Source organism: Hyperolius riggenbachi, chromosome 4 (assembly GCF_040937935.1).
Source record: "Hyperolius riggenbachi isolate aHypRig1 chromosome 4, aHypRig1.pri, whole genome shotgun sequence".
NCBI lineage: Eukaryota > Metazoa > Chordata > Amphibia > Anura > Hyperoliidae > Hyperolius > Hyperolius riggenbachi.
Window position 1 is genome coordinate 184,103,189 of NC_090649.1, and position 25,792 is coordinate 184,128,980.

The window sequence follows — 25,792 nt, forward strand, 5'->3', positions numbered from 1 at the left end:
TGCTCTGTCTGTAAGTAACATATTTCAGCAGCTCCCGAGGTAGCTAGGAGTAGAAGGATATAGCTAATGGATGTACTGACAAACATAAGGTGCCAGCTGTCTATGTAACTCTCGGGAGCTATGTATTTGTGCCAAACCCAATTTCGGGCATGACCCAGTCATGCTTTGCGAAATAAAACTGCTTCTGTTATGTCTGTGCTTGCCACAGGTTAGCATTAAATCCCAACATCAAGAAAATATTCATTGTAGGTTGGGATACTTTGAAAAGGGGAAAGTAGGTCTTTGTTTTTATTGCTGTCTGTGTCTTTGTCCAGGAAAACTTCCTTCATTTCCTGTCATGACATGAAAAGGGTAAATCAACCCCCCCACAAAAGCAAAACAACAAGTACAACCTTCTATGTAATGTGAGGTCCCAATTACTGGAAGTGAGGTAAAATGTTCCCAGTAAAAACAAAGACAGCATTAAATCACAGAAGAGGTTTTAGCCCCAATCTCATTAAATGATATGTATTTCTGAGATAAGGCTACTTGCACACCAAGACGTTGCGTTAGGTGCTACGTTAAGGTCGCATAACGTGCACCTAACGCAAGGCCTGGTGCTCTTCGATGTGGACGTCGGAGTGAGCCGCGTTGTGCAGCTCACTCTGGCTTCCGTGATGCCGTGATGCTTACTCTTGGACGCATGCGGCATCACGTGGTCTCGCCGGCCAATCGCCGCACAGAGCGGCCTCACCAGGAAGTAAACACTGCACGTCACAACGTGCAGTGAATATTAATTAGCCATGTGACTGGCCGCTCTCCGCTCCTCCCCAACCTGACTGAGCATGTGCAAACAGTGTAACGCGGCTTAAGCCGCTGTAACGCCGTAGCATGCTGCATTTTCGGGAGAACGTGCAGCGTTACATGTAATGCAACGTGGGCAGTGTGAACAACCCACTTGTGTTACATTGCTGTGCGTTGGGGGAGCGTTACAGGCTGCACTAACGTGCGCCTGTAACGTCCCTGTGTGTAAGCAGCCCTAGGCTCTAACTGTGGTTGTGTGCCTGGCTTGTGCTGAAATATTTTCTTATGGCCCCTTTGAAGACATTTGAGTTTCAGTTGGAGACATTCCGGAGTTTCACTTGTCAGGTTTGTTTTGAAGCTCTCTTGTCATCCAGGATTGCATTAGAAATTGTTATGCTTGTTTTCCATCTCAAGTAACCCATATGCTGCAGTTCAGCCACTTGTATCGGCAATCACACCATAGCTGTCAGTACGCTGTGCAGACTGGCATTTGCTGGCTTGTGAATAAATTCTAGGTCAGAATCTGATATTTACAGACAACATCAACACATTGTGTTTCCCATAACAAATCCCAGAACAGAATGCGTTTATTATATACATACTGTTTCTGCAGATGTTCCAGTTTGGTTTGAAGGGTTTGAATTGTCAGAAATCCAATTCCGTCTTGCCATCTCTTCCCATTCAGCTTGCATCTTGTCCCAAAATTCAGTGTCTGACTAGGAAAGAGATAATCCAGTCTTTGGCCCATTTTACAATAGATGTACGTAACATAATTTTATGTATGCAGTGTCTCTGGATATGCACTGCTTTACAAATCAACATGACAACAAGAGAAGTATTACAAGTACAGTATTTTAATTACAGTTGTGCCAATTTTAAATCTTGCTTTGCATTTATACACATATTCAGTGGTGTAGCTAAGGAGCTGTGGGCCCCGATGCAAGTTTTACAATGGGGCCCCCCAAGCACTCTATACATAGCGATTGATACGGCGCACCAAAACCTGCCAATGGCAAATAGTGTCAGAGGTGCAAGCAGGGGATGGGGAACAGTGTGCTAACGATTACCACAATTCAAAGTATCTATAGAAGTGATTATTATGAGCACAGGACCAATAGAGAGCTAATATTGTAGTTGAGGGAGAGCCCTTTGGGGCCCCTCTGGCCCAAGGGCCCGATGCGGTCAAAACCTCTTAAACCCGCAGTTGTGCGCAGTTGTGTGAAGTTGTGTCCGCTTTTTAGCATCTGTAACATTGATGTGTTGCTGAAAAGCGGACACAACTGTGCACAACTGCGTTAGTGGGCCCAGGCCCTTACATGGCTGTGAGCAGTGGGGATGGTAGAGGGATAACTGTATGTGATGTGACCCACAGCAAAATTATTATTATTACTGGGCACCAGCTTTCTTATATCTCTCTTTAAAGCATCTCTAAAGCAACCTAACATCTATTTATCCTCTTTTGATGTTGCATGTATAAAGCTGTCTGTACCATCAGCCTGCAAGCATACAGGATTGTAAGCCCGACGAAGGCTGCAAAGCCGAAAGCTTGCTTATTCTTATTCTTTTTAGTTAGCCAATAAATGGTATTATCCTGATTTAAAACTTCTTGCAACCTAACATGATGAGAGAAATATGCATATGTCAAGGTAATCATCCAAAGCATTTGTCTGCTTTCCCTTTTTCCTATTTTGGCTTTAATGGAATAACCTAGTGATATGAATGTTAGTTTTTCATTGATGTTGTTCATTGCTCAAGGTGCATGCACATGGTCAATTACTATCGCTAAGCAAGGATCGGGATTTGTGACAGTGGGGGGATGAGTTCTGTACAGACAGGTGGCTAGCCTGCAGGCTAGGGACACATCTGTTTGTATGGAGAGGGATGCAGTGTGACATGTAACAGAGCAGTACGGAGCAGGAGGGATAATGAGGAGAATAATGACCTCAACCAGTGCTTGGAGAAGTAGTGGGATGTGGGTGTCAAAAACACCCTCTAGTGAAAAGATACAGGAGACAAAAGTGGGAGCCCAATGGTGTAGTATGTCAAAAACAATGGAACGTAATAAAAGTAAGACACTACTCACAAAGGTGGGTTGCAGGGGGGCAACCGACCACAGGAAGCAGGTGGAGACAACAAACCCGACTCCACTCGGGGTGGTCCCTAGGGACCTGGATGCGGTCACTCTCCTTGGTAAAAGAAAGGGGACAGATATCTGCCGTGGTCGAGGCCACATGTGGTCTGTACCCACCCCTCAGACGGGTGAGGTAAGGGGGTATGATTGCACAATAAGGGTATAAGAGGCGCCCTGGTGTAATAAAAGCATCTAAAAGCAGTTTAAAAACGGGAAATGAATTTGAGGTAGCTTACCTCAGTGACGAAAAAATCTTTGTGTTTTACAAAGGTTTTTATTAGTAGCACAGGCAACGGGTTTCGCGGGTCAGAGCCCGCTTCCTCAGGCCAATAACAGTGCCAAACTAAATGACAGATTCAGCAAAGGGAGCCTCTCTACGCGTTGCCTGTGCTACTAATAAAAACCTTTGTAAAACACAAAGATTTTTTCGTCACTGAGGTAAGCTACCTCAAATTCATTTCCCGTTTTTAAACTGCTTTTAGATGCTTTTATTACACCAGGGCGCCTCTTATACCCTTATAGTGCTTGGAGAAGATGATCTAGCAGTCTAGATCTTTTGCTGATGCACTGGGTGGAATCGTGGGCCACCGCACACATGGTAGATTTTTGCAAAAAGTCACTTGGTGGAGAACTGCCTAACCTGTGTACAAGGTTTTAATTTTTCTTTTATTCAAAGTTATAAAATTTGAGTGTCACCATGCTTGCGATAACATTGAAAGTCTAAAGAGAGAGGCATGGGTGTAACATGGACTAATGGTGGGAACATGTAAAAAATAATTTTTTAAAAGATTTGGTCAGAAAATGTATATGGTGGGAAAATGCATTTTTAAATCTTAGCAGTGCCCCATGGTATATGTGGTCATGGTGCGACTAGTCTACAAGGTGCAGAGTTTGGGAGGAAGATGGGATTACTGCTATGAAACAATCATGGAATATATGGGGCTGGGGTGGTCCATGATAGTTGACTTGATAACAAAGATGTCAGAAATCTGGAAGAGCCTACAGCTTGTTATTAATAGTAGGTGTTGGTGCCCCAAAATGATTTAAAAAAAACCAACAACTTTAAAACTATTAAAAAGGAGAGGAGGTTGCTTTTAAGCCAGCCACCTCTCCTTTTAATAGTTTTAAAGCATTTCAAGATTTTTGCATACCTCTACCTACTAGTTATTACTAATTACACCGTTGTTGGAAGATTGTAATTTTTGTTTTCTCCCATGGTTGCAAATTTGATTTTGTTGACAATTTCCCTCCATCCTGGAGTCTCCTTTCTAAGGGGCGGTTACCCCTACCTGAGCAGGAGTGGAATTCTCCCGTAGCCTATATAAGCGGTTTAGCTTCATAGCAATCCAAAAGCTGTGAGTAATTTTCCCTTACCCTTTATTGGTATTGTCTAACAGTTTGATCAAATCATTGATGATCAAATACACAGAGCAATTTTAAAATCTAGAGAGGAACTATTGAAGTACACACCAAAGACTGAAAACAACAGAGTCCCAATAGTGGTCACCTACAATCTAAGATTAAGAGGTAGATATCGAAAGCCCTGCAACCAATACTTCACAAAGACAAATGCCTGAAAGAAGTTTTTCCTGATTTATCACTGCTTGCTTTCAGACAACCTCCCAATTTGAGACAAATGATTATCAGAAGTGCATTGTCTACACCAGAAGCTCCAGGCACATTACCCTGCAATAACACAAGGTGTGAGACCTGCCCTTATATCTTGTGCACAAGCCAAATACAAATACCAAACTCACAGAAATATCATCAAATACCAGACCCATTTTCCTGTGAGTCATCCAATGTTGTATACATGATACGCTGCATGAAATGCCCCTTGAAAGGAATCTATATAGGAAAAACTGCGCACAAGAATGAACCATCACCGCTTTAAAATTAATGAGGGTAAAATGGACACACCAGTGGGCCAACAGTTCTGTGAACCAGGACACAGCATGCAAGATCTCAAAGTACTTATTCTTAACCTCTTGCCGACCAAAGTCATGCCAATGGGCGTGGCCGCGGCAGCAGCCCCAGGACCGCCTGACGCCAATTGGCGTAAAGTCCTGGGGCTGGGATATGCAGGAGATTGTGCGCAGGCTGTGCGCGCATCTCCTGCTTGGGGGGGCGGAGCTCCACCCCGCCTTCAGTCTCCGAGCGGCTATTGCCGCTTGGGAGACTGTTAGACGGCGTGATCGCCGTCTATTTACATGTACATCGCTGCGATCGGCAGCAGCGCTGTACTGGGGACAGCCGTGTCACACGGCTGTCCCCCTGGGGGACAAGAGAGCGATCGTCTCTCATAGGCAGAAGCCTATGACAGCCGATCGCCATAATTGGCTGGCTGTGGGGAGGGAGGGGAGATATTTAAAGAAACAGTTTTTTTTTATAAAAACAGTAACAATAATATTTATTAAAAAAAATAAATAAACATGGGGGTGTGATCAGACCCCACCAACAGAGAGCTCTGTTGGTGGGGAGAAAAGGGGGGGGGGAATCACTTGTGTGCTGTGTTGTGCAGCCCTGCAGCTTAGCCTTAAAGCTGCAGTGGCCTATTTTAATAAAAATGGCCTGGTCACTAGGGGGGTTTAGCACTGCGGTCCTCAAGAGGTTAAGGGTATTTTCAAAAATGAACAAGCAGGAATGATTTCTGAGTACAAATTTATGAAAATGTTTAAGACATTAACAGAAGGTTTAAATTGTGGAATGGGATTCATAACTACTTATGTAACATGATTGACTTGGCTTCATGATCTTCAGAAACCTGCTAGATTTCATGTGTGCATGAACTCCCTGGCTCCAGCCTGCTGATCACCTGACATCTAATTGCTAAACAGTAACCAGCACAACTGCCATCTATGTGTTTACTATTTACATGCATCAGTGTTTTACTTCAGCTAACATCTGGAAATATGCCTGAAGAAGGGGACTAGATCCCACAAAGCTTGCGTAATTTACATTTATCCGTTAGCCATTAAAAGGTATTACTTTTACAAGCCTTTGTTTTTTTTTAACTGCATAATATGTTAGGAAGGAGAGCTTGGCACCAGGGCAGAAACCTGGTTGAGACTGATAGTACTTACCAAGGTCACATGCTGCTCAATATCATGCACAAATGTTGAAGGAGAAGAAAAAGGAGGCACTGTGCCCTCAAACCCCTTTTATTAATTCAGTCGGGCATCACATACAGCAGAGGTTAGGTGGCTGACCGGACAGCGGTTTCGGGTAATCATCAGCATCATCAGAGCCATTATTGAGTGTTTGAGGGCACAGTGCTTCCTTTTTCTTCTTCTTCGATGTTTGTCTGACAGTTCTCACTATTGGCTAGTGGTTTTCTTCTTTTGTATTTTTCCAGTTTCCTGGTTTATTTCGGTTTATCAATCAAGCTGTTACAGCTTGCCAGTTTTGGCAGTTTCATGCAGCATAATGAATGGAACTCCACCATATGGAGTTTATAGTTCTGAAACGTATGACGTACGCAACTTCTAATTAACAGCCAGCAGATGCAACCCCATATAGCAATGAGCCTTCATATAGTAATTAATGCATTTCCTTGTAAGATTTGTAATCAATAGCAATGTAATCCTGCATTATGTGCAAGTTGCAGCTTCCAGTTGCTGTCTACAGTTTCCTAATTAGAGGGAAGCAGGTGCGTGGCATAATTCCTTCCTATTCTAGGTCTTAGAAAGGGCGCAGAGGTGTCTAACATGTTTACATATTTAATCAAGTGTAAAACAGTTAGAAATAACCGTGGCTTGATGATTTCCCTCTGAGGATTTGAGCACACCAATGAAAGCAAAAACAATTCTCTGCAAATATGATAAAGCATGATCTTCTCTCAGTGACGGGGAGGAAGATGCAGCACTGAGCCAGGCTATCAAATCCATTATACAAAAAGATGCCCATAAGCTAGATGTATACATCACTTCAGATGTCTTCTGATGCTAGCTGAGGACATGAAGAAAATCTATATACAGATAACAGTGTAGCAAAGGTGAACTTAGAATCCCAGTACTGTCATCTTTCATATTTTCCAACAAAAAAGGTGTACACAGCTCACAATTCACAGCTCATTATGAAACAGTACTGGGCCAATCAGGGTTTTTATCCATTAATGTGAAAATAAACATGAGATGACCTGATATGTCACTGGAAATGATGATGTACAGAGTGACACCTGACATATCTGTAATTATTAATAAAGCTTGAAATTATTTCATAAAATAATGCAGAATTATGTATCAAAATTATCAATTTTTATTCATAGGCAAAGGTAAGATTAAAAAGAAGAAAAATAATTATTATAATAGTTATTGTATGTTTTTTTTTATCTTAGCTTTGCTTATGAATACAATTTGATAATTTTGATACATACCTTTGCATGATTTTGTGAAATAATTTCTGGCTTGTGTACAGGCCTCAGGCCTTTTGGTCATATTGACCTTTGCTCAGAATTTATCCCCATTTCCCTTCCCCTATTCTTCTGCTCTATTACTAAAGCTTATTACAGCATGTTAAAGAGAATTTGTAACATAAAAAGTTCATGTTCACACCCCTCCCCTTGCCTCCCCCATGGTGCCCTTCACGGCCTTGGGGCCCGTCTCTCAAGGGTCATAAAACAAGTATAGCCATCATGAACTTCAAACCCAGAACAAGTGTAGCCACAAAAACACCGGATCTGGAGTATAGTCCCATGTATCGGAGACAAGGAAGGTTAGTAGTTGGGGGCCCCCTGCAGTTCTGGGTTCCCCTGCCATTGCAAGTGCTGCTCCCCTCTAGCTATGCCCTAATCCCTAGGTTCTCAACGTGTGGTACACTTACCCCACAGGGTACTTCTGATGGTTCCAGGGGGTACTCAAGCTTGCTATACTTAACCAAGAACCAAGAATAACAAATTTAGAGTATTAGAAAATGATAAATCTTCTTTAACCTTCCTGGCGGTACCCCTTCGGGGTAAGCCGCGCAGGATGTTTTCCCAGGCCCTGCTGGGCCGATTAGCTTAATTTTTTTTGCTGCACCCAGCTATCACTTTGCTAGCTGCGTCAGCATACCGATCGCCGCCGCCCCGAGCTCGATCGCCGCTATCCGTCGCGTCGCGCCGCCCCCCCCCCCCCCCGCAGACCTCGTGCGCTGCCTGGCCAATCAGTGCCAGGCAGCGCTGAGGGGTGGATCGGGACTCCCAATGACGTCGCTGACGTCGGTGACGTCATCCCGCCCCGTCGCCATGGCTCGAAGCGGGCGGGGGGATGCCGCTGAGTAGCGGCTATCATGTAGCGAGCCCTGGGCTCGCTACATGATTTAAAAAAACAACAAAAAAAACCTGCTGCGCTGCCTCCTGGCGGAAATAATTAGACCGCCAGGAGGGTTAAACAACACCAAATTAGTATTTTAGCTAATTAAAGCAATAGTAAATGCTTGGAAATTGTTTAGAACCAATTATGTACTACCATTAAAAATATATATTTGTCAAGGGGTACTTGTGATAATGTTTAGTATGCTAGGGGGTACTTGGTGAGCACAGGGTTTTAAAAGGGGATACCAATAAAATGTTGAGAAACACTGCCCTAATCCACTCAGGGGAATTAAGGAAAACCAGGGATTTTCTGCACATGACTGGGTATTTGTAAGTTACCCTACATGGGCCCACATGCAATTAACCTTTTCTTCTGAGTTTTCTCGTAGGAGATACTTTATCCAGAGGCGGCCTTAGAGTATGCGGGGCCTGGGGCGAGTGTCATATGCGGGGCCCAGAGCCATAAGTGAAGGCCATGTAAAGTACCACCACAGTCATAGGCTTGTCCACCTCTAAAGCAGTATGCCTTATTATTGTTTAAAAACTAAGCCAACCAATACAGGAACAATTACAATACGTAATGTAATCAAACTGTTCCTACCCCTAGCTCCCCAGCCAGCCTCTACCTATCCCTAGCTCCCCAGCCAGCCTCTACCTATCCCTAGCTCCCCAGCCAGCCTCTACCTATGCCTAGCTCCCCAGCCAGCCTCTACCTATCCCTAGCTCCCCAGCCAGCCTCTACCTATCCCTAGCTCCCCAGCCAGCCTCTACCTATCCCTAGCTCCCCAGCCAGCCTCTACCTATGCCTAGCTCCCCAGCCAGCCTCTACCTATCCCTAGCTCCCCAGCCAGCCTCTACCTATCCCTAGCTCCCCAGCCAGCCTCTACCTATCCCTAGCTCCCCAGCCAGCCTCTACCTATGCCTAGCTCCCCAGCCAGCCTCTACCTATCCCTAGCTCCCCAGCCAGCCTCTACCTATCCCTAGCTCCCCAGCCAGCCTCTACCTATCCCTAGCTCCCCAGCCAGCCTCTACCTATCCCTAGCTCCCCAGCCAGCCTCTACCTATCCCTAGCTCCCCAGCCAGCCTCTACCTATGCCTAGCTCCCCAGCCAGCCTCTACCTATCCCTAGCTCCCCAGCCAGCCTCTACCTATCCCTAGCTCCCCAGCCAGCCTCTACCTATCCCTAGCTCCCCAGCCAGCCTCTACCTATGCCTAGCTCCCCAGCCAGCCTCTACCTATCCCTAGCTCCCCAGCCAGCCTCTACCTATCCCTAGCTCCCCAGCCAGCCTCTACCTATCCCTAGCTCCCCAGCCAGCCTCTACCTATGCCTAGCTCCCCAGCCAGCCTCTACCTATCCCTAGCTCCCCAGCCAGCCTCTACCTATCCCTAGCTCCCCAGCCAGCCTCTACCTATCCCTAGCTCCCCAGCCAGCCTCTACCTATCCCTAGCTCCCCAGCCAGCCTCTACCTATCCCTAGCTCCCCAGCCAGCCTCTACCTATCCCTAGCTCCCCAGCCAGCCTCTACCTATGCCTAGCTCCCCAGCCAGCCTCTACCTATCCCTAGCTCCCCAGCCAGCCTCTACCTATCCCTAGCTCCCCAGCCAGCCTCTACCTATCCCTAGCTCCCCAGCCAGCCTCTACCTATCCCTAGCTCCCCAGCCAGCCTCTACCTATCCCTAGCTCCCCAGCCAGCCTCTACCTATCCCTAGCTCCCCAGCCAGCCTCTACCTATGCCTAGCTCCCCAGCCAGCCTCTACCTATCCCTAGCTCCCCAGCCAGCCTCTACCTATGCCTAGCTCCCCAGCCAGCCTCTACCTATCCCTAGCTCCCCAGCCAGCCTCTACCTATCCCTAGCTCCCCAGCCAGCCTCTACCTATCCCTAGCTCCCCAGCCAGCCTCTACCTATGCCTAGCTCCCCAGCCAGCCTCTACCTATCCCTAGCTCCCCAGCCAGCCTCTACCTATCCCTAGCTCCCCAGCCAGCCTCTACCTATCCCTAGCTCCCCAGCCAGCCTCTACCTATGCCTAGCTCCCCAGCCAGCCTCTACCTATCCCTAGCTCCCCAGCCAGCCTCTACCTATGCCTAGCTCCCCAGCCAGCCTCTACCTATCCCTAGCTCCCCAGCCAGCCTCTACCTATCCCTAGCTCCCCAGCCAGCCTCTACCTATCCCTAGCTCCCCAGCCAGCCTCTACCTATGCCTAGCTCCCCAGCCAGCCTCTACCTATTCCTAGCTCCCCAGCCAGCCTCTACCTATCCCTAGCTCCCCAGCCAGCCTCTACCTATCCCTAGCTCCCCAGCCAGCCTCTACCTATCCCTAGCTCCCCAGCCAGCCTCTACCTATCCCTAGCTCCCCAGCCAGCCTCTACCTATCCCTAGCTCCCCAGCCAGCCTCTACCTATCCCTAGCTCCCCAGCCAGCCTCTACCTATCCCTAGCTCCCCAGCCAGCCTCTACCTATGCCTAGCTCCCCAGCCAGCCTCTACCTATCCCTAGCTCCCCAGCCAGCCTCTACCTATCCCTAGCTCCCCAGCCAGCCTCTACCTATGCCTAGCTCCCCAGCCAGCCTCTACCTATCCCTAGCTCCCCAGCCAGCCTCTACCTATCCCTAGCTCCCCAGCCAGCCTCTACCTATCCCTAGCTCCCCAGCCAGCCTCTACCTATCCCTAGCTCCCCAGCCAGCCTCTACCTATCCCTAGCTCCCCAGCCAGCCTCTACCTATGCCTAGCTCCCCAGCCAGCCTCTACCTATCCCTAGCTCCCCAGCCAGCCTCTACCTATCCCTATCTCCCCAGCCAGCCTCTACCTATCCCTAGCTCTCCAGCCAGCCTCTACCTATCCCTATCTCCCCAGCCAGCCTCTACCTATCCCTAGCTCCCCAGCCAGCCTCTACCTATCCCTAGCTCCCCAGCCAGCCTCTACCTATCCCTAGCTCCCCAGCCAGCCTCTACCTATCCCTAGCTCCCCAGCCAGCCTCTACCTATCCCTAGCTCCCCAGGAAACCTAGCACCAATCCCAAGCCAGTCTAGAAGCTCCAGCCTGAGCCCCCTCTATCTCCAGTCCATGCTTGACTAACCTAAATGCCCCTGGGGCCCTCAGGCTGAGGCTCTTGCACGTTACCTTAATCTGACATTTGGCAAGCTTCATGTCAGTGCAGTGCAGCATTTGGCAAACTTCATGTCATTACAAAAATGCAAACGGCATAGTACAGTACAGCTTGCTGAAGACAAAAACCTGAGCAATAAAAGGGGGGTTGGTGCAAAATATAAGATGTGTAAAACAAAATAGGAAAATCTGAGTATTTGTAAATGACACACTGCTCAGAACACAAACAGCTAGACTTCTGTAGACCTTTCCTTCACCACCACCAAAATGAGCATGGTATGGTGGGCATGACATGCGGGGCCCTCTTCATGTGCGGGGCCTGGGGCGATCGCCCCACTTGCCACCCCCAAAGGCCGCCTCTGCTTTATCATCTCATTAGACTAACTTTTTAGTACTTTGCAAATGAAAAAGTACCAAAAAGTAGTAGAAATAGTACTATCAAAACTATTTTTAGTATTTTCTTGCTTTTTGCGGCTTAAAAGGCATTTATTTACAAGGTGTGAAAATATCACCTAGGTAAAACTAATGAGAAAAACGTAATTATGTGTTTATGGCATGATGCGATGAATGGGTTTGGTTTGGGCTGTGTAGTCTAACCTAATGAGGCTCTATTTACAAGTTGTCAGAGGCAAGACTCTGGTCTTTGTTAGTATAAAATATTGATTTTGTGTACATGAGGAAAACTCAGGAGGCTCCAATCAATTTATTAACATCTGTTTCTTGTAGATTATGCCTCTTGCACAGTCAAGTATGCAGATGTTGTAAAAGTAAATTAATTTCATGTCTACTGGAAGAAATTGTTATTAACTATTGATTCTTAGAAAGTGTATAAATAGCATGCATAGTTGCATGCCTAATAGCTAATATATGCTTATTATTTATGCCTTGCATTCTGTTTTTAATCAGCAACTTTCAGCAAAGTACATAACAGAACACTAACAACAAGATACTGTGCATACTGGGCAGCATGGCGGTAGAGTGGATGGCATTCACACCTTGCAGCACTGAGATCCTAATTCGAATCCTAGCCACGGAATTTGTATGTTCTCCCTGTGCATGCATGGGTTTCCGGTTTCTTCCCACATCCCAAAAACATACAGATAAGTTCATTGTTTCCCCTTAACCTGCTGAGCGGTCTGGACGAGCTCAGCTCGTCCAACACTGCCAGAGGCTGCCGCTCAGGCCCTGCTGGGCCGATTTTCACCAAATAAAAAGCAGCACACGCAGCCGGCACTTTGCCAGCCGCGTGTGCTGCCTGATCGCCGCTGCAGCGCGGCGATCCGCCGCGTGCAGCGGCAAAAGAGGGTCCCCCCAGCCGCCCGAGCCCAGCGTAGCCGGAACAAACAGTTCCGGCCAGCGCTAAGGGCTGGATCGGAGGCGGCTGACGTCAGGACGTCGGCTGACGTCCATGACGTCACTCCGCTCGTCGCCATGGCGACGAGGTAAGCGAAACACGGAAGGCCGCTTATTGCGGCCTTCCGTGTTAATTCTGGCCGCCGGAGGCGATCGGAAGAACGCCTCCGGAGCGCCCTCTAGTGGGCTTTCATGCAGCCAACTTTCAGTTGGCTGCATGAAATAGTTTTTTTTTTATTTAAAAAAAACCCTCCCGCAGCCACCCTGGCGATTTAATCAGAACGCCAGGGTGGTTAAAGTGGAAATGGAGATATGCTAAAAAAAAGTTTCACTTACCTGGGGCTTCTGCCAGCCCTCTGCAGCCGAGCTGTTTCCACGCCATTACCATACGATCCTCGGTTCCCCCGCTGTGGCTCACTTTCACTTCACGCAGTCTGTGTCCACTTGTTCTCATACTGTGCCTGTGCAGGATGCTCCTAGCCATGGGAACGCGTAGAAGGATATGCGTGGCCAGGGCCATGCAGGTGCAGTGGATGTTGACTTGGAAGTGTGCTTTCACTGCGTGAAGTGAAAGTGATCCCCGGCAGGGGAAGGGAGGTTCATATGGTAACTGGTCGGCTGCAGGGGGCTAGCAGAAGCCCCAGGCAAGTGAAACTTTTTTTTAGCATATCTTCAGTTCCTCTTTTAAATTGACCCTAGACTCTGGTGGAAGTATGACTACGGTAAGGATAAGATTGTGAGCTCCTCAGAGAGACAGCTAGTGACAAGATTATATATGCACTATTTAAAAGTGCTGTGGAAAATGTAAGTGCTATATAAATACTAAATAATAATAGTAAGCTGTCAAACAACATGTTTACTTCCAAAAACACAAGCTATGGGCGTCCTTCCTACATATCTCTCTTTAGATCTGCATACACAAAATGCAGTAAGATTGTACTACAAGCATGAAATAAGAATCTGCTGTGCTTGTAATGTGGTTGTAGTGCCTGTTGTCACAGTAAAATGTTCTTGAAATACCTCAGCACAACTCAGTGCAACGCAACCTCTATTTAACCACAACTCAAATTTGGCTGCACTGACCAGGTACACAAGCCCTTAATGTTTCAGTCATAATGAAAACCTACTTCATTCTTAGTAATGTCACCCCTTCCACCCTTAAATCATTAATCATTCTTATTCCCACCTCTCAACTTGCTATTCTCAGCAGGAAGAATGATAGATGTTTGGTTGAAGAGAATGATGTACACACAGAAGTATTGTAATACGTACGAACAGAGGCGCCAAGCAGAGTAAAACAATGTTCTAAAAATGATAAAAAGAGGGAAGTCGAGGTGGACTTACCTCCCTCTGGTAGTGGACATATACTCAAATGGAGAGTAAAAAATATACAATTTATTCACAGCTCCATAAAATCGCAACGCGTTTCGCGGTCAACAGTCCCGCTTCATCAGGCAGTACAGGAGCATATAAAACTGGTTCAGGTCTATAAAGCGTGTGAGCGCTCACACGCTTTATGGACCTGAACCAGTTTTATATGTTCCTGTACTGCCTGATGAAGCGGGACTGTTGACCGCGAAACGCGTTGCGATTTTATGGAGCTGTGAATAAATTGTATATTTTTTACTCTCCATTTGAGTATATGTCCACTACCAGAGGGAGGTAAGTCCACCTCGACTTCCCTCTTTTTATCATTTTTAGAACATTGTTTTACTCTGCTTGGCGCCCCTGTTCGTACATATTACAGCACGATTAAGTCCACCCCTGGTGGTGGGGTTCTTTCCCCATTTTCCTATCTACAGAGAGCGACTTTTATACCTGAGTGGGGTCAGGTACTAATACTCCCCACCTGCCTGTCAAGTGGTTACCTGATGGTAACCCACCTTTGTGAGTATAAGAACCTTTGACATTACATTATATATTGAGCTTACCAGACAATATTGCACTATTGGGCTCTTGGTGTCCTCTGTTTTGTTTTTACAAAAGACACAGAAGTATATTAACAGTAATGAGTAGGATGATGAGGCTGGAGGCCAGCTATTGAAGCTAAAGCATGGAGAGGTATTAAACAGTAACATGAATGGCCATTTTTAACGTGCTCTATACTGTAACAAACAAGCTGTAGAGTAGAACAAACATTATTATAATGTATATCTAAAGGGATTCTGCGGATGCCTTTTAATATTGTAATGCCATCAGTCAGTTAGAGAAGAGCATGTAACTATTACCGCACAGCTCTTTTTCGGTAAATTACCGAACTTCTGCCGCACCTGTGTAAATCTTTGTGAATGCTTAAAGAGAACCTGTACTGAGTAAAAATATTTAAAATAAACACGAGGTAACTTCAAATGAACATTACATAGTTACCTTGCCATCAGTTCCTCTCAGAAGCTCACCATTTTCTTCTGACAATAATCCCTTACAGTTCTGACAATATTTTGTCAGATCTGAAATATATCAGTTGCTGTCAGTAAAATATCAGTTGCTGTCAGTTATAGCTGAGAGGAAAACTGATGTACCAAGTAATGTCTATGTTTCCCTATGGCTCAAGTGGGCGATGTTACAGTTTAACTGTGTGCTGACCAGAAAGCTGTTATGGGTAATGGCCATTTTCAAAATGGAGGACGGAAAATTCCCTTGATCACAGTGAACAAACAGGACGCGGACAGGAGAAAGACACTGAGGAGTAGACTACATGGAAGGTAAGTATGACTTGTGTATGCTTATTTTGACTTTTAATGTTCAGTTCAGGTTTTCTTTAAAAACCCGCCTGAAAAATACCACATTTGAAAATTTCCCAACCATGTTTTTTTTTTAACCGTCTAAGCATTGTGAATGCTGCCCTGTATCTCCAACTAATATCACGGTGGTGTTTTATGGACTGTGTCTGGAGCGGTTTGTATTACAGGATTCAGGGACTGTGTATTTTGAAGGGACACTTAAAGTGGCCATACACTGGCCCGATTCGCGGCCGTTTCGACATTTGATTCGATCCTCGGATCAAATCTGCTGCCAATCGTTCGCGGTAAATGCACCCGCCGATCCTATTTCCTCCCGAAATCAGATCGGTCCGTCGATCACGCCGTGCGGGAAATTGCCCTCGATCGCCCGCGGGTAGGGTGCGCGTCGCTAGCGGCGGCCGATCCGATCAGGTATACATTACCTGACGCTGGCTCCCGGGCGTCTTCTCCGCACTGCACCGCTCTGTTCCGGCTCCATCCCGGCGCTTCCTGTGTCACTGCAGTGACCAGGAAGTTCAAATAGAGGGCGCTCTATTTGAACTTCCTGGTCACGGAGTGACACAGGAAGCGCCGGGATGGAGCCGGAACAGAGCGGTGCGGTGCAGCGTGGAGAAGACCCCCGGGAGCCAGCTTCCGGTAATGTATACGAGGGGGGGGGGGGGGCACAGGCGGCAGGAGCAGCTCAACAGATTGTGATCGGTTTCAGGCTGAAATCGATTCACAATCTGTTTGCAGTAAAGGCAGCCATACGATCCCTCTCTGATCAGATTCGATCAGATAGGGATCTGTCAGCTGGTCGATCTAATGGCAAATCGACCAGTGTATGGCTACCTTTAGATTGATGCACTTAAGTGTGGTAATATTACCGTTACTATTGGCAGCATGTACCCCAAATTACACTACTAACACGACCCAAGTAGCGTGAACGTTGCTATGGTAATGTGCATTACTAATGGTAACACTTATTAGTAACACAAGTTACTGTAACAATACTCACACTATTTGGGTACTGCTAATAGCACTCATCGTACGTGCTGTCAGTAGTAATAGTAATATAGCCATGCACTGTCTGTGCACAGCAATATTATCACAATTTAGTGTAGCAGGCCCCATGACTCCTATTTTGCAGCATTTTATATATTTAATTGTATTTGTCGCACCGGGTCTTCTCTGTGTATTTATGATATACATAAAGTACATAAAATGTCCTGGTAATGCTAGAAATGCAAATAAAACTAATTAAATATACATATTACATTTGCAGAAACATGTACAGTACATTACCTCAACTGCAGCTTTTGCCCTTTCAAATTCTTCTTCCAGTGATTGATTTCTGGACAAATATGCTCCTCCCAGCCGTGATTCTCTACTCAGTAGTGGCGGCTGCAAAAACAAGTAAATGCCACAATTTTAAAAGATGTTCAGAAAAGAATAAAAACAAAAAAAAAAAAACAAAACAAAAAAAAAACAAGCAAATGTAACTTGATTTGTGAAGTATAAAAAGTACAGTACAGTACAGTTAAAGAGACACTGAAGCAAAAAAGAAAATAAACAATGATATAATGAAATGGATGTGTAGTATGGATAATTACTAGAACATTAGTAGCAAAGAAAATAGTCTCATTTTTATTTTCAGTTATATAGTGTTTTTTTTATAACATTGCATCATTCTCTAATACAGAGGCGGACATAGGCCCGTGCAGGCCTGATTATTCTCTAGGCTTTTCTCCATGTATTTCTCTCTGAAACTCAAGAGAAATAGTGACAATAACTTGTACCCCAGTCAGATACAAGTTTAAAATGTGTGCTACATTAATACAGTGCCTACAGAATGTGACCTAGCTTCATGTACTTTTATCATATTGGAATTGTTTGGATCCACCCATGATCTGTTATGACCACCCCCACTCACATGGAGCCCGCTTAATTTATGCTGCACAGGGGTCCATCGTTGGCTTTGTCCGCCACTGCTCTAATATTTGCAGTATACACACAACACAGCATTCTAAATGATTTTACAGAGCTCTCTGCGACTTTGAAAGTCATGGAGCTCAGTGGCTCTTTTGCATAGATAACTAGAGTTTCTTAACTCTTCCTGTACTGGAAACAATATTAGACGTATGTCTCTGCTCTTAATGTTTTATTTTTCAGCTGTACTACACATACAAATCATATCATAATTTTTTTCCGCTTGAGTGTCTCTTTAAGTCCTCTTTCACAGTGCGACGTTAAAGTCGCACGTTATAAAATATTTTACCGCAGAGTAACGCACAGCAATGCAAAGTCTGTGCGACATTAACAGTGCGCACATTGCGTTAGTGTGTAACGTGTAGCGTTATTAAAAAGTGCTGCATGCTGTGCGTTTAGCAATGTATCTGCTGCGTTATGTGTGTTGCACATGCTCAGTAATATTTTATTTTTTTAATGTAAAGCATGCGCCGTTTTCATTCCATCAGTATGCAACGTAAACAACACACCAAGAGACACATAACGCAGTGCAAAATAACGTCCAATTTCATAACCTACATGCGCTGCATTAGGGGCACATTGTGCGACTTTAACGTCGCATCAAACACTGTAAAAGAGGCCCTAAGGGTACCTGAAGTGAGAGGAATATAGAAGCTGCCATACCAACTGTCTGGCAGTCCTTTTGATCTCTTTGGTTGCAGTAGTGGCTGAACCTCATGTGGCTATAATCTAGTCAGACTTCAGTCAGAGTACGTGCTCTGCATGCTTGTTCAGAGTCAATGGCCAAAAATATCAGAAGCAGAGGATTAGCAAAACAGCCAGACAATTTGCATTGTCTAAAAGGAGCCTCCATACTCCCCTCACTTTAAGTGTGCTATAAAGAGAACCTGAGGTGAGAGTGATATGGACACTGCCATATTTATTTCCTTTTAAACAATTTAAGTTGCCTGGCTGTCCCCCCGATCCTGTGCCTCTAACACTTTTAGCCATGGGCCCTGAACAAGCATGCAGATCAGGTGCCCTGACTCATGTTTGACTGGATTAGCCACATGCTTGTTTCAGGGTTGTGTAGCAAGCAAGGCAGGGAGCACTAGTGCAAAAGGTGGTGTGCCAAGACCCCTGTCCCAGTGTCTCTTGGGACCACAGTCGTCAGAAGTAAGGATGAGTCGGCACCACCAAATAGCACAAAAGCTCTTTTATTGTATCATGGACAGCAGTAACAGACGCTGTTACTGTAGATGATGAGCAGTTTGAGAGGGGGCTTGTTAGCCCGAGACAGCGTCTGTTACTGCTGTCCATGATACGATAAAAGAGATGACCCCTCCTTACTTCTGTTTCAGGGTTGTGACTACTGATGCCAGAAGATCAACAGGGCTGCCAGGCAATTGGTATTGTTTTAGAGTAGGTTCACACTTGTCCCCTGCAGAACGGATCCATTTTTGTAAACAATTTTTTTCACTCCGTTTTGAGAGAAAAATGCTTTTTTTTGTCACCAGCTCTGGGCGTTGGTGAGGAAGAGGGGGGGGGGCAGGGCACCATGCTGGAGGGTACAGCAGGCAGGAAGGGGAGCAGTGGGGGCAGTTATCAGGAGGGGGGTGTCCCTCCCTCACCTGTGTCCCCCTCCCTCACCTGTGTCCCCCCTTCCTCGCTCCCCCTCCAGCTAGTTTCCTTTTAAAATACTTTAAAAATCAATGTTATAAAGCAAGCGGCGAGCGGGGAACTTACTTTCTTGCGTTCCACTGCTCACCGCATCCCTTCCTGTAATGCCGCCCTTTGTACTACATACAGGAAGTGACGTGGCGAGCAGTGGAACGCAAGGAAGTGAGTAGTTCCCCACTCGCCGCTTGCTTTATAACATTGATTTTTAAAGTATTTAAGCAGAAACTAGCTGGAGGGGGAGCGGGGAAGGGGCGACCCCCCTCCTCAACGTCCATTGCAACCCCCCGTCCTGGCTGGTACCCACTCCGGCATGGCGGCCCCCTCCCCATCCACAGGCAGGATTGAGACACAGAAAACAGATCCGTTTCTGTGTCCAAAACGGCTGTGTAGAGGGGGATCTGTTTTCCTATTGCCCTTCACTACCCCTGCGTGTATCAGGATCCATATGCGGTGTGTAAAAATGCAGCAGATCCGGACCTTCCATTCAGGTTTTGAAAACGGATCCCTGCAAATGCAGACGGATCCGTTTTTTGTTTGGGTAAAGACTGCTGCTATTTTTAACATTGCTATCCATGGCTCCGGTTTTCATCAAGTTTTAAAAACGGAGCCACAGATATGTTCCCGGACCTAGTGTGAACTTACTCTAAAAGGAAATTAATATGGCAGCCTCCATATCACTCTCAACTCAGGTCCACTTTAAACATTACCCTAGATAGGCTATAAACATTAGGTGTCACCCAACTAAATTAACCACTTTCTCCACTGCTACAGGATATCTATGTCATCTGTGGCACCCTCCAAGCCACAATGACGTAGATATACTGACTACGTTTGCAGCCCTGCTGTGCACGATCGGGTGCGCTTCAGAGCGCAAACCCGGCACTTTCAGCTGCATTACTAATTGGTGAAAGGGAACATGCTACCTTGTAGCCAATTAGTCCACCCCCCTCCCATGAACGATCCTTCATCTGTCCCCCTCCGTGCAGAAATCATAAAAAAAAATTATCCAGCAAGCAGCCTCAATCACCTTACCTCGTTCTGGGGGTACATATGGCTATAATGGGGTAATCCTGATCCCGGGGACACATCTGGCTATAAAAAGGGGCACTATTCCTGGGGGTGTATCTGTCAATCTATTTTGGGGGTGGCAAACACAGGGGACACATCTGGCTATGCTGGGGGGGCTGATATTGGGGACACATCTGGCTATACTGGGGGGGTTGATACTGGGGATACATCTGGATATCTATACTGGGGCGACTTTAACTGGTGGCACAGTTTTTATGTCAATAGCACTTTTTATTTTTAAACAGAAATTGGCCAAAATTGAGAAATAATGCATTTTTTCCCCCACTTTTTTACCATTAAAATGCATAGAGATGAACATTTTATTTAGGACCAACTACCCCCCAATGAAAGCTTAGTTTGTCTTGAAAAAAACGATATATAGATCATTTAAGTGGTATGAGTACAGATGAAGTTATTGCTGATCAAAAAGGGACACCGCTAAAGCGTCAAAACTGCTCTGGTCCATTAGGGGAAAACAAGGTCTGGATGCGAAGTGGCTAAACTAATCAAGCATATTGTATTGCAACAGTGCTTATAAAAATACATACATTATGTCACCAGAGCAAGCACCTTATATCTATGTAAAAGATAGTGAAGAAGGTTATCCATATAGACAACCTTACCTCTGATTAAACAAAGTCAGAATTAGCTGATTGTTGGTATCTATGGAATAATAGATGCTGTTACTGTCTACTACCAGCTAAAAGTTGGATAACTAGATATTTTGCTATCTTAGCTGGATTAACTAGGAGTATAACATTTAGTATTGACTGTAGAAAATGTTTGTGATTCTACTTCCAGTTTGCTATGTGATGCAAGCTGCAGGTGGTGATAAGCAAACAGAAGCCACTACACTGGGTTTTGTATGTTCTCCCTGTGTCTGTATGGGTTCCTCTGGGCACTACAATTCCTCCGGGCACTACAATACATCCCAAAAACATACAGATAAACTAATAGGTTTCCCCCTAGATTGGCCATAAACTATGATATATGACTATGGTAGGGATTAGATTGTGAGCTCCTCTGAGGACAGTCAGTCAATGTTATATAAATACTAAATAATTATAAGCAAAATAAATAATTAATTTTCAGGAGAGATGCTACTGCACTGCATGAACTACACAGATAAAGAAAGCACTGGTTTATTAAGCCTTGCAATGAGAACAAAAAGTGAACGCAGGCAAGTTCTATGTAGGATTGCTACTGCATGTTTCTCTTATGTCACATGTCCCTTTAACTACCCTTAACCTCCTGAGCGGTATGGACGAGCTCAGCTCGTCCATCATCGCCGGAGGCTGCCGCTCAGGCCCTGCTGGGCCGATTTTCTTCAAATAAAAAGCAGCACACGCAGCCGGCACTTTGCCAGCCGCGTGTGCTGCCTGATCGCCGCCGCTCTGCGGCGATCCGCCGCGAGCAGCGGCGAAAGAGGGTCCCCCCAGCCGCCTGAGCCCAGCGTAGCCGGAACAAAAAGTTCCGGCCAGCGCTAAGGGCTGGATCGGAGGCGGCTGACGTCAGGACGTCGGCTGACGTCCATGACGTCACTCCGCTCGTCGCTATGGCGACGATCTAAGCAAAACAAGGAAGGCCGCTCATTGCGGCCTTCCTTGTTTATTCTGGGCGCCGGAGGCGATTGGAAGAACGCCTCCGGAGCGCCCTCTAGTGGGCTTTCATGCAGCCAACTTTCAGTTGGCTGCATGAAATAGTTTTTTTTTAATTAAAAAAAAACCCTCCCGCAGCCTCCCTGGCGATCTCAATAGAACGCCGGGGAGGTTAAAAGTGTATTAAAAGATTTGAGTAGCCTTAAAGGACACCCGAGGCGAAAATAAACTAATGAAATACACGTTTGTATCTATCTTCCTTCTCCTAAAAATGACTTTTTAAGATATTCCACAGTTTTATTTTATGTTTAAATCTACTTTTTATGTTTTAACAGTTTTATTGTTTTTGCTCAATGATACATTCATTGAAGTATGCCAGAGCTAAAATCTATGAACTATTGACCCCTTTTATCTCTTTCGTGCTCTCAGAAGCCATTTTCTGCTAGGAAAGTGTTTTATAGTTGGAATTTCTCATCAGTGAGGGTCACACTGTAGTCACTTCCTGTCTGAGTAAGGACTGAGTCAGCCACTTACATACACATACTTACACAGTGTTACACACTTACATATTTAACTCTTTCAGGCAGAGGAAGAAAAAAAGGAACACTGCATAGTTATTTGTGTGCTAGGCACTGTACATACACATGTCTATCTCATCATGTCACATGTCAGCTCGGGTATCCTTTAAATAAACATATAGAACTAACACATTGACATTTTCACCAGTACAGTCTGATTTTGCTTCTGTCTGATGTATTTCAGGTAGATTCCCTGATTCGTCTCCTTTTACCTATGAATACATTTATTCTTGTGGAAGAGATGTCAGTCTTCATTTTTGGAATAAATTGGTGGCAAAGAATCTTGACCACCTTTCTGCAATGTTCATACCATGTAGTCACACAGGTTTCTCAGTTTTGCTTTTTTTTTACTCTTTACCATAGTAGCCTTACCAGTTTATTAACTGTCACAACGTCTGCCTCTTGACAGTTATTGAAAAATGCATTGTGAGACTTAGCAAGGCAGAGCAACATCACTTGTGACACAATATAGCAGAAAAGGTAGGATGATGGCGTATAGGGATGCATGGCAATAGTGGAACTCTGCAGATAACTGTTGATATTGATGTAGACTGAACATTATTTACTCTGCAGAGTAATTTCAGAACCTCAGTAATTCTGTCAAAGTTCTGCTAATAGGTGCTGCTCTATGCCCTCAAAAGCATAAGGGCTTCGTGTCCTTTTTCAGATTTGTGACCACCCAGAGATATTTGCCACTGGGCACCTTACAGCCCTGGACCCCCTGCAGGTATAGGAGCTGCTCCCAGGGCCGGTTCTCTCATGAAACAAGGGTGAAACATTTGCATCAGGCTCAGATATTTCAGGGGCAGCATTTCTGTACTGTGTGTACCTTCCTGAGGAGGAATGGACTGGCTGACGGAAAGCAGTTTGTTTGTCACAGACTCACAGCCGGCCAGTGTGCTATTGTGTTGAGCTGCAGCATTTCATGTGAGAACATTAAATGAAGCAGTGTAAATTTCCGGGTGCTGTGCAATCATTCCAAATCAGCGGTGGAGGCGCATCCTCACAAGTTTGCCTAAGGAAGCAAAAAGTCTAGAACCGGCCCTGGCTGCTCCCTCTATTATTACCCCTCCAAGCATCCTGATAATTCATGACTCTTTTCTGCTCATCTATACAGTTCAATGATCAGCTGATGCCAACCAGTTTATTATTGCAAGTCAGTCAAAGAGACAAATGAAATCATGTTGCAGTGTCTGTTGTCCGATTGAACTTTGTAGACCTATTTGTATAACAGATTGGGCCTGACAGAATTACAAATCACCTCGCCAGTAAAATCTTTCACGTATACAATATTTTAGTTGTGATTTACCTGCTTGTCTAGAGATAAGCTTAAGAAATAAACAAAAACAAACTAAAAAAAAACCCCTACTGTACAAGTAACTATAAACATTGCAGTAGAGTTATTCTTCAATGTTTCTATGCAGTTTTAAAATATGATAGCTTACTGCACAGGAATCCAATTCATTCATGCTATATCTGTACAACCTTCACCACACTCACTGCACTGATGTTTTATGTAACAGGCACCATATAACCTTAACAGATGCAGCCATGCATGCTCAGAAGCCTTGCTGCAAATGATAAATGCTCTGCTCTGTCTGAAAGGTTACAAGACACACATATAACAATAAACATCCATTAATGGTTCACTAATAGCAGAGCCACTCCCTCACTATATATAACAAGCAGGTGGACATTGTCTAATGAGATCTTAGCTGCTCATTAAACACATATATTATTGTTTTTAACAAGGATTCAGCATAGTAAGATGCATTTTCTATTACAACTTTAGGAATGAGTGTAATGAATTGAATATCAACATTTACCTACTGTGCATCCTCACAGACTTCAATGTGAGATTTCCCAACTAATTTGGCCAATTATTTTTTTTCAATTTCTTGCACAAAATGGAGGTTACACAGGGATAGTGTAACACTATAATTTTGGCCTGTACTGATTATAGTGGTAGAATGAACTGTCTGCATCAATAAAATGAAGCCAGCATGCGACTCAGATTCTCAGAAAATTCAAAAAAAGTAGGTATATGCAGAATTAAATTGGCGCTTAAAGCCAGTGGTGGTGGGTGTGATCCTGGCCTCCCAGGCATAAAGAGATGATTTGCATATTCAGTAGTGATATATCATGGGAAACCACAATTACTCACATAAAGCTGAATTTTTGCAAATACCTTATGTTTTAAGAAGGCAAATTATACTCAGCAGAGATTAATGAGTTAGAGCAGCATTTGCTGCTGAGGTGGTTAAACTGTGTAATACATACCACTGCGCCCTTTTTGTTGCTATGCAAACTGCCACAAAGTGTCCCCTAAGTGATAGTATGCATCATACTATCACAATTGCATTTTTAAAACCTCATGCTATAAAACAAAGCAGAAATAATGAACCTTTAAACTTTCCAGCAGTAAAACCTTATCTAAAGCTGTGTCTCACTGTTTCTTGGCTGTTTGGATAGATAACAACTGAAGTTTTTTTAAACTTCCCGTTCTGTAAAACAATATGAGCCTTTTCCTGAGTGGCAGGAAAAGGCAAAGGTGTTGCATATGTGGGAAGGGGTATGAACAAGTTAAAAGAGTAAGGCTGTACCTGAGTGGGGGAGGCAAGGCTGAACCAGAATGGGTCATGGCTGGACCTGCAAACCAGGAAGTCCAGCTAAAGTCAGCAAACCACTGAAGTCATAAAAGCCGTGTTAGTGATAGCAGCCAGCACTGCTGAGGTGCTGATATGTCACTATATGCACCCTCACCATCAGCTAACTGTGATGTGATTCTCTACATCTTTAAGTAACTAAAAGCATGATTGACTTGATGCTTTGGAAAAGTACAGCATGTGTTCATATAGCCAGGAGCTGAGCATGTATTCCACGAGGAACATTGTTTCCCTGAACATCCAGGAATCGGTTATCACAACTTGACAATTGTGCCAATCCTGAAATCCATATGGAATATCCTGGCGATAGACAGTACAGTTATCTGTAGGCAAAAGCTTCTAAATATGATTTAGTCTCAAATTAAATTCCATTAACTAGTATAGAGTATCGACAATAGGTATAAAAATATACCTGTCCTAATATAGCAGCATTTCAGCCGCCGACTACCATGCCATCAATGTTTAATGATTTGCTCCATTACAAACCACAGAATATAAAGGTCATTTTTCAGGAGGTGAAAACAACCAAATGGTGAAGCATTAAAGCATTAGCTGAAAGAAGGCCATTCCCAAAGCCACATGTTAGTGACCCTGTGGTGCTAGGGGCTTGCTGAAAAATAGATACACTCATGAGAAAGCTACATTTTCCACCCTATCACAGATCAAACTGCGATACACGGATCGCTATGCATAAGTATCTCAACTAATGACCAAAACAATTCTGCCTTCTTACTGGAAACATTCCCTGAAATCATCTTATAGGGATGAAAAAAAATTCAAACTTTGAGAAGTTTCACAGGGCCATGTTTATGAAAAAAATCATTTGGTGTCAGAACCCTTTTTTGGAAACATTA

At 44.9% G+C, this 25,792-nt stretch overlaps 1 protein-coding gene and 1 long non-coding RNA gene across 7 annotated transcripts in view; one reads left to right on the forward strand and one right to left on the reverse strand.

Annotated features, from left to right (window-relative positions):
• Positions 1-25,792, forward strand: part of LOC137571637 (uncharacterized) — a 70,796-nt gene that overhangs the window by 26,883 nt on the left and 18,121 nt on the right. The window contains exon 1 of one of the 3 annotated variants that reach the window (XR_011031396.1): positions 22,681-22,752. The exons of the other annotated variants lie outside the window; for them this stretch is intronic. This is a non-coding gene — a long non-coding RNA (uncharacterized lncRNA). Of the gene's footprint in view, positions 1-22,680; positions 22,753-25,792 lie in introns of those variants that run through there. 3 annotated transcript variants of the gene reach the window in all.
• Positions 1-25,792, reverse strand: part of PEX5L (peroxisomal biogenesis factor 5 like) — a 281,043-nt gene that overhangs the window by 25,214 nt on the left and 230,037 nt on the right. For 3 of the 4 annotated variants that reach the window (XM_068281072.1, XM_068281070.1, XM_068281069.1), the window contains 2 exons: positions 16,686-16,784; positions 1,386-1,499 (listed from right to left, as the gene is read on the reverse strand). In XM_068281072.1, coding sequence (XP_068137173.1) covers positions 1,386-1,499; positions 16,686-16,784 — 213 coding nt within the window. The remainder of the gene's footprint in view (positions 1-1,385; positions 1,500-16,685; positions 16,785-25,792) is intronic. The other variant, XM_068281071.1, reaches the window with a different exon arrangement.